General features: G+C 43.2%; 1 protein-coding gene across 6 annotated transcripts in view; it reads left to right on the forward strand.

Annotated features, from left to right (window-relative positions):
• rgs12b (regulator of G protein signaling 12b) overlaps positions 1–8198 on the forward strand; it is a 49583-nt gene extending 41385 nt beyond the window's left edge. Inside the window, exons 9-19 of one of the 6 annotated variants that reach the window (XM_086142407.1) lie at positions 17–160; positions 1058–1240; positions 1484–1634; positions 2184–2278; positions 2427–2639; positions 3862–3935; positions 4034–4160; positions 4285–4381; positions 4503–4558; positions 5594–5765; positions 6132–8198. In XM_086142407.1, the coding sequence (XP_085998533.1) occupies positions 17–160; positions 1058–1240; positions 1484–1634; positions 2184–2278; positions 2427–2639; positions 3862–3935; positions 4034–4160; positions 4285–4381; positions 4503–4558; positions 5594–5765; positions 6132–6733 (1914 nt within the window). In that variant the 3' untranslated portion in view covers positions 6734–8198. The remainder of the gene's footprint in view (positions 1–16; positions 161–1057; positions 1241–1483; positions 1635–2183; positions 2279–2426; positions 2640–3861; positions 3936–4033; positions 4161–4284; positions 4382–4502; positions 4559–5593; positions 5766–6131) is intronic. The other 5 variants (XM_086142409.1, XM_086142408.1, XM_086142410.1 and 2 more) reach the window with 5 other exon arrangements.
• Positions 8199–9103: the final 905 nt, after the last annotated feature.

Raw genomic sequence — 9103 nt, forward strand, 5'->3', positions numbered from 1 at the left:
TCTCACCCCCTCCTAGTTATCCCAGCGGGCCAGGGAAATATACAACAGCTTCTTGTCCAGTAAAGCCACTACGCCCGTCAACATAGACAGCCAAGCTCAGCTCGCAGACAACATCCTTAACGCCCCCCGGCCAGACATGTTCAAGGAGCAGCAGCTACAGGTTGTGCATGGACTTAACACACATACACACTCAAACACAACAAGAGCTCATTCAAACAGAGTAACGAATAAAAGTTTTCCTCAAACTTTAGTTTCATATTCCCGGCCGGTCGCCTTTCTCATGAACGGGAGATTTTTGCGTGTGCGTGTGTGTATACAATAGCAAAACGGACTTCTGTTTACGGTTCATTGGTGCATGTCACACAGCGCAAGGTCACTTGTACATTTGAGCGTGTCGTCCTACATCATGGATGTGAACTGCGGTTTTTGGATTTGCATGTCATGGTGGGGGGAGGGCAGCTGCTGAAAAGCTCTATTGAATTTAACATCTGAGCAAAGACGTTCAAACACTAATAGGAGTCACAAGTAAAGGAGGATATCCTCTTCATCAGCCTCTATTCTCCGTAGGATACACAAGCATTTCAAATCCTGACATGAGCTTTTCCAAAACATCCCTGGGCTCTGGGAGATCTTGTGGTGCAATTAAGATTGACTGGGAACTGTGTGTCAGAAGGTCTCTTTAGCACACACATGTACATCCAACATGCTCTGCTTGGGATTACTTATCTGTATTTTTTTGCATGGATTAGTTTGATAGGCCAAGTGAATATTGAAGGTATCGAGCAGAATTCTTCTTCACAACTGACACCGCCGTCATTCCTTCTCTGTGATCCTCTTCCTTCCTTCCTTTCTTACTTCCTCTTTCTTAATTTGGATTTTGTTCTTCCTGTCTCCTATCCTTTTTGCTATTTTGCGTTTGTTTGTATTCCTGTATTGCTGTTCGCCCCTTTTCATGTTTCACCCGTGCCGTCCCTTCTTTTTCCCGTGCTCGTCCATCCCTTCCCGCACTCCCCGTATGCTGGCGATAACTTCTTTCTTTCATTTTTTGACCCTCTAGATATTCAACCTAATGAAGTTTGACAGCTACACACGGTTCCTCAAGTCTCTGCTGTACCAGGAGTGCATGCTGGCGGAGGTAGAGGGCAGGCCACTGCCTGACCCTTACCACATCCCCAGCAGCCCCACCTCCAAACACAGCACTACTGGCTCTGACCGCTCCAACCTCTCCACACCGAAGAAGGTAGCAAAATGCACTCCCACTCACCCTTGCTCTCTTGTGCATCAATCAGCTATTCTAGACTTCATATGAAAAAAATCTGCTATTAGAATAGATTAATTTAGTCAGTTCCAGAACAGACAGAGCTTTATGTTTTTGATCATGCAGCTTGTCGGCTTGCCCATGCGCGGCCTAAACCCGGTTAAGGTTTCAAATTGAGAACTCCTTGGGTTGGTTTGGCTCTTGTATTTTATTTGGCTTTTACAGGAAGACAAAAGGAGCAAGTCCGGTCGATCTTTGAACGATGACGGCCGGGAGGATTCGGGAGACCGCAGGAAGGGCATGTTCTTTTCCTGGTCGCGCAACAGAAGCTTTGGAAAAGGCCCCAAAAAACGAGAGCTGGCCGACTTCAATTACAGTCAGTAGTTTTCCCGGATTTCCTTTATTTACCGTACCTACCATTTTAAACGGTCCTTTATTGAATTCTCACAACTGAAAAGCAGTTACTGCTTGTTAAATAACAAGCATCTCTGAACAGTATGTCCTTCATAAGGACTAAATCGTGGTTTCCCCCATAGATAATCTTCAGCAGTTACACATATTGTGTAATCTGGCCTACATTCTGATATCCATATAAAAATTAAAATGGCTTTGCTTTTTCCACTCCCGGTAAGAATTAATAATGCATAAGATTGAGATAGGTGAACTCAACACTGTAGAGACAGGTGTTTGTGAAAATTGTTAAATGTATTGAATTGATTGAATATATTTTTTTACACTTTGTAAATATAAAGGATGTTCCTCGTAAAGTGTCAGCAAGCACGGTTGTAATAAACATGACAAAATGAACAACGTTCTCAATGGCGCACGCTTTATGCGGACTCCATGTTGACGTGTAGAATTATTCCCTGCTTTGTCCTTTTTTTAGCCACCACTGATGAAGTTCTTTGTTTTCTTTCCCTTCCAGATTTCTCTGGTAGCAACGGGCGCCGGGAATCCCAGGGTTCGCTGTCTTCAGGAGCCAGTCTGGAGCTGGGGACATCGGGGTCAGGCAGGAATGAGGTCGGTCCGACCAAATAATCACTTAGTTCCTCTTCCTCCCGCTTTAACTTTTGTCTCTTTTGTCAAGGCTGTTGTTTTAACCCCCCCACATTTCACTCTCTTATCGCCTCTCCCCTACCTCGCCCCTGTCTCCGTGTCCCTTCTTCAGGGGGACGTTTCCCGTGGCGCGGTATCGGTTTCAGCAGAGCGGGGAGGAGGCAGCGCCCCCTTGAGGCAGTGTAATATTAGCTTGCCAGACGGCTCGTGTTGCTCCGTGCCGCTGAGGGCCGGCGTGTCCATCCGAGAACTGATGCTGGGCCTTTGTGAGAAGCTCTGCATCAACCTGGCAGCTATAGACCTTTTCCTGGTCGGTGGGGAGAAGGTAATCTACGTGTTACAAATATACAAAGATTTCGCACAAGATTTTTCGGGTGGCTAAAATATGATATGTATGATATGTAAAATATGATATATACGGTATGATACAATAAACAAGCATATTTAAGGTACACCAAGAATCTAAATGTTCAGTTTGAAATGAATCATTTTAATGTAGAAACATAATATTACAGTTCTAATGTACATTTTGAATGCAGATACATAAAGTGTTTGAATGAAATCCGCAGAATAATCTCTCTGTAAAAGGCGGGTCACATGAACACACTCACCATTGTTGTTTCTTGTATGTTTGGTTCTATTCGGGGAAAAAACAAACAAAAAAAAAAAAAACGCTCCTAAACAAATATATGTTGACTTTTCCAAAAAAAAAAATTCAAACTCAGTTACACTAATTAATTTTCATGATGTAATGATTTCTAAGCTTAAGAAATTATTTTTTGAGGATCTTTTTCTTAAAGCCACCACTTTACTCTCAACATATTTTGTGAGGAGCTGAATGTAATTATCTCGGCAAATGACAGTATTCCATAAGAGAAGAAATAATCAAGCAACTTATTTCTTGGCAAGTCATTGTCTTCCGATTCAATAAGCAGCCACACATCCATGAGGACAATAATCCCTGCCTGCATCTCTCCACTGTGATTCCAGTTATTAAATATCATATTCAGTGCACCTTTGAGTCTTTTAAAACGAACATTCTTGTCTGCCAAAATACTGCCAAAGGACTTGTGTCGATGATTAGCCACACGTGAATGTACTTCTGAGCTTCCGAAATTAGTCATGTACGTATAAACAGTAATTTCGCTTCTTCATCGGGCTTCATGACCGGTGGTAGGTTTGAAGTATTGGCCTCAGTAGTGGTAGTTTTGAAGTACTGACCTCAGACCAGAGTTCAGTAGATGCCAGTTGGACTGTTTACTGTTGATTACTGTAAATTAGCTGTTAGTCCTACTTGAAAGTCAGACCTCTCCTCTTGGAGTCAAGTGGCTGCACTAAGCGTGATAACACATGTAGCCTCACTGGAATTATATAATCTGATTTATCTCTGAAGATAATCTGAACGAGTTTGCTCACATATTCCCAGCCAAGAATGATTTGTTTCCTCTCAAAAGTATTATCTCATCTGTGCGTATGTTTCGGTTTTACTATTTTAGGACATATTTTGGACATGTATTATAACTTCCATCTCTGTCTTGTTCTCTCAGCCACTTGTTTTGGACCAAGACTGTATGACATTGTGCTCTCGAGATCTCAGATTAGAAAAACGCACTCTTTTTAGGTCAGTAATGTTCACTTATGATTTCTCTTTTTTTTTTTTAAAGCTTTTTAACCGCACGAGCTTTGGCAAAAAAAAAAGTGTGTTCTCTTTTGTTTCAGACTTGATTTGGTTCCCATTAACCGATCAGTGGGCCTAAAGGCAAAGCCCACCAAGCCAGTGACCGAGGTCCTCAGGCCTGTGGTGGCCAAATACGGCCTGCACCTCTCTGACTTGGTCGCACGTATTGTAAGTCTCTGCTCTCCTGGCCGCTTGTAGCTCAACAGAAATAAACAGGCCGTTGAGCTGTTCTCATTTACAGTTTGTGTGTGTGCGCGTGTGTGTGTGTGTGTGTGTTTTGTGTGAGATACAGAGTGGGGAGTCAGAGCCTTTAGATCTAGGTCTTCCTATATCTAATCTGGATGGGCTGCGAGTGGTTTTAGATATAGCTGAACACCCGCCAGGAAAAGGTAAAGAACAAGCATACAATTTCTCCCACTGACAACATAAATAAAGAGCTTCATCTTCTCGCACCCTTAAAGTTTTTTCATTCTGTCTTTACCCCAAAATGCCTCTTTCCCTACCATTCAGCAGCTCCCTCAAAGAGCCTGGTCCAGGCTTCAACAAGCAGAAACCAATCAACAACAGTAAGTCCCCTCAACAGCTCCATAGTTCCCAATTTTCTTCTGGCTCTGGAATGGTCTGTAACCCACTGAATGTCTCCACTTCCTGGTTAATGTGGTCACGCTACTAAGTGTCTTCCTCGCTGTCCTCCACCACTCATGCCTGTTTGCAGTGTGTTATAAATGTCAGCAGGTGTATGACGTGTGTCTTTGGCAGGTTTTGGGCCGTGTTCTCATGTGCGCTGTATTGTGAGGCCGAGAGCCTCGTCACACCCAGATATCCTAATGTTCGCATTTTTGTGGTCTGCCTGTGCCCAAAAGCATCAGCTCTTCTCTCTGGTTTGCTGGTTTTCTGTCTTCTAAAACAAACCCACTCTTCAGGCGATAATAAGAGCAGCCTCGCAGAGCCTTATGTAGGATCTTAAAATACTCAGGTTGGGTTTATGCTTAGTGGGGTTCATCTGCTTGGTGGGGATCTGCCTCTCTCATATCGTATTTCTATAAATTAAGCTTTCCCATCTCACTTTCGGTAGTTTGGCTCTGAAAACAACAATATGTAGTTCTGCTGTGTCGATACCAAGCGGTTATAGAAAGGAAAAGAGCACGAACAATGCACTGGTTTGGGAAGTGAGTCCTCGCTGAACGGTGCTGAAGCTGTTAGTCAAAGCAGATCGCGCTGTAGGATGTTGGTTTCAGTTGCGGACAGCTGGTCCCTCGTGCGTTTGTTAGATGTGTTAGTCTACTTTTTGCCGAGCACATCCTGTAGAACATTGTGGTTGTGTGAATGGATCATACCGCTGGCAGTGTCTTTAGCTAAAATTTCATCCGTCCAGGATGTTAATCCCACCGAGCCGAAATCAAAATCGCAGTCATTTTGATTTGTCCCTTTCAACACATCAAAAAAAAAAAAAAAAAATCTACATCCCATCCAAATGTTCATAATACACCATCAGTAGCTAGTCCTAGTCCCCACGTGTTGTCACTTCCTCTGCCCATACTTTCACCATCATGACTCACGAAGGCTCTTATGCCGCGCTCCGCTCTCCTTGTGGCACCCAGGGGGAGGAAAGGCCATCAAGAAAAGCCGGTTCCACCCACCCCCATGGGGAAAATGGCAAGGCTGGGCCCGGCCCTGACACAAGCAGCCAGCCTTTATCCAACCATTCTGTCTCTCTCCATAAGGCTCCGGAGAAAAGAAAGCAGAAAAAGATTAATATAGACGAAGCTGAAGGTAAAGATGAAAAGACCTCCCTCTCTTTGTTTTGTGATCTCTTGTTCTTGAAGCTGTGTTGCCGTGTTCACACTAACCCTTGTTGCCTGTCTGCAGTATTGCAGAAGCAGCACTGAATGTGTTATAAGCTAGCTACATGTAGTGCAGTCACCCTTGCTCACACTGAATGTAGCTTTGACTTGTCTAACTTATTAATACACACCCCTTGCTGCATGTCCTCTGATTTACAATGTTGGTTTCACTGTTTTGAAATGTAATTTAGGGGTTTACTCATGTGTGTGCGTGTGCACGCGTGCGTGCGTGTGTGTGTGTGTGTGTGCGTGTTCACACACATAAATATGCCCGTGTGTGTGTGTGTATGCACAGAGTTCTTCAACCTCATATCCAAAGCACAGAGCAACCGAGCAGACGACCAACGAGGGCTGCTAAATAAGAGCGACCTGCAGCTCCCAGACTTTCTGCGCCTGTCGCCAATGGCTAACAACCAGGCCGGGCCTCCAACCCACAACCCCGCGCCCAGTTGCTCCACCCCAAATTCCAGTGATCCCAACAACGGCAGCTTCCCCGGCAGCAGTCGCCCGGGAAATAAGGCGAGAAGCAATGATAGGGGAGGCGGTACATATATGCTCAACGCCAGCCATCAGTCCCAGAGCTTAGACTCCGCATTGGGCACTGAGAGTGGAGGGGGGAGGAAAGCCAGACCACTTCCCCCATTCCCTGGCACAGTGTCTCCCATCCACCTTTCTCAAGATGACCAGCGGGGTCTTTTCAAGGACTCTGGCAGGGGAGAATGGGTCCAAATGCTGGAGGAGGACACCCTGTCTGACCTGACTCTAGTGGGAGAGGGGGACATTAACAGCCCCAGCCTCAACTATGTCACTCCCTCAGCCCTGCCATGCAAACCCCAGGCCCGACCCCAACAACAAGCACAGGATGGTCAGCCTAGCTCAGGTACTTCCCCGATTTGAACTCCAAACCTTCGAACTCTCGACCTTTCCTTCGCCTGACTTTGAGTGGGACGGACCCCCTTTTTAAAAGTCAGTGTACGGCCAACTCGCTCTAAGGCTTTGAGAACTTTCACTCGGAGTCTAAAAGGCCCAAAATGCATCCAGATCTCCTCGCTGTCGTTCATTCAGCTGAGTCACGGTTTCGATTATCAAGATTATGATGAACTAGTGTGCGTAGCACTAATTTAGAAAAATGAATAAATTGCACAAGTACTTTACAAGAAATGAGTGTTAGCGAAATAGCAAGGTGATCTGCGGCAACATGCGCAATCGAGATTAATTCAATCGAGAGAGGAAAAATGGATGCATTTTAGCGCGATGGGATATTGTTCTCGGAAGTTTCCTGTGTGGTGTCTATCTGTGTGATCTTTTTGACGGACTTGCTGTGGATTTTTTTTTTTTTTTTCCCCCCTGGAGATGTAACCTTGAGGGTGCGCTTTGGATGACTTTGTGATGACCAGTGCCAAACTCTAAACTTCCAGCCCCCCCAGTGTACAGAATCTAACAATGCACTTTAGCCTATCACAAAAAGGACTGTAAACATCCTTACACGTTATAAGATAATGTTGTTACCATTGTCTGTTTAGTTTGAAAGTACAGTTACACGCTTAAGCCGGGTGAAAATAATTTATGATGTTTGTTAACAGTCAATAGCCTCTCCAAATACTTCTGGATCATGTTTTATTTTCAATTTATTACATGCTTTTGAACACATACTGCATGCTGATGCCATAAACACACACACACACACACACACATAAGTATGCTACAGTAGGATCCGCACACATATTTTCTCAGCTCTTCTTTCTCGAACATGAGCACAATACTTTCTGTGTTTGCACGACTCTCACCTCAGGCATTTCTCGTGTCACTCGTTTAAAAAAAGAAAAGAAAAAGAAAGAAAGAACAGAATATAGTGGATGCGTATACATGCATCGCTCGCAGGCCACACTATCCGGATAGGTCTGTACCGACTGTACATTAGCAGTTTTTCCTTTTTTGCACTATATCACACAGCAACATCTATTTTCATTTTTGTTTTTCAAGTTTCACAGTCTAGCAATTGAACAATGCTTTGAGCTGTCTTCTCCTGCAGGGACTCAGCTGGAAAAACTGGATTAGCAAGACAAAACATTTCACTACTTTTACTTTCTTTCTCTTGTATCATATTCTCAAAAGAACATTAATTTATCCCGCATCTTGTAATTTTTACTATATTGGTGAAAAGTATTAATTTGTATATAGCCAACTATGTGAAATCACATGTTACTGTAGCCATTGTTGAACTGCAATGCAGCCATGCTGTTTTCTTCAGATGTGTCACAATAGACATCAATTTCCCTCTGTTCTCTTTCAGTTGACTGTACTGTCTGTAAATAGATCAAATAAATGTTTTAGAGGTTGAAATTTCCCCGTAGAGCATCATGTGAGAAGTCTCCTTTCTGTCCTTAGATTTCTCAGTTGTACCCAAGTCATTCAACGTTCCTCATTTATTATTTACTCATTTATCCCTGCAACTAATATACATCCTCACCCTCTGATTTTAAAAAAAGCCCCACACATTTGTTTATATTTTTCGCCAGGAAGAGCGACGCATGTGTTGTCTCAACAATGAGGCGGGTGTTTGGACAGATTAGCCAAAAAAAACTTCCAGTAGCAAATGTTTGTGGACGGTTCATTGAGTGTTGACCAGTATTGAAAGCTGAAGCTGACACTACATGCACTAAGTCTACATTCTTCCTTAATACTCCAATATGCATTTTGAGTCTGTTTTACTGTATATCTGCATTTGTAAGAGGTGTTTAAAAAGTTAATATCACTAGCAAACCAAAGTACACATTCATCTCCTCACAATCACACTGAGAATTGTGTTCATTAATTTAGCAACGCCATCCCCCTTGTCGCTTTGTTTGAAAGGTGGACACACATTGCGAATAAAATGGATGATGACTTTGTAAAATAGCATGTTTTAAAGGGACAAGCCAAGTTGCACACAAATGTCTGCTGTTGTGTAGATGAGACATGTGCGCAATCATAGAAAACCCATTTACTTTTTACCTTTACAATACTTGTTTTGATAATTCATTAGCCTGCGGAGAGGTTTCTCTGGCAAGTAACCATTGTTGGATTTGTTTAAGGGAGGCTGAAAATAAAGAAAACAAATAGCAATATTAGTTTGGGACAGGACATATCCACCTCATATGACTTTAAGATTGTGGCTTATAGCGTTGCGGCCGAAATAATACTAAAAAAAAAAAAGAATTCCTGTAATATTCAAGTCCATAGATATGCCAGAGTATCGTTTCAGTCTGTTTATGGATCAAAATCTTC

The sequence above is a fragment of the Fistularia commersonii genome, chromosome 35 (genome assembly GCF_037954325.1).
Source record: "Fistularia commersonii isolate RoL2024-O1a breed Wild chromosome 35, RoL_Fcom_v1.0, whole genome shotgun sequence".
Taxonomy (NCBI): domain Eukaryota; kingdom Metazoa; phylum Chordata; class Actinopteri; order Syngnathiformes; family Fistulariidae; genus Fistularia; species Fistularia commersonii.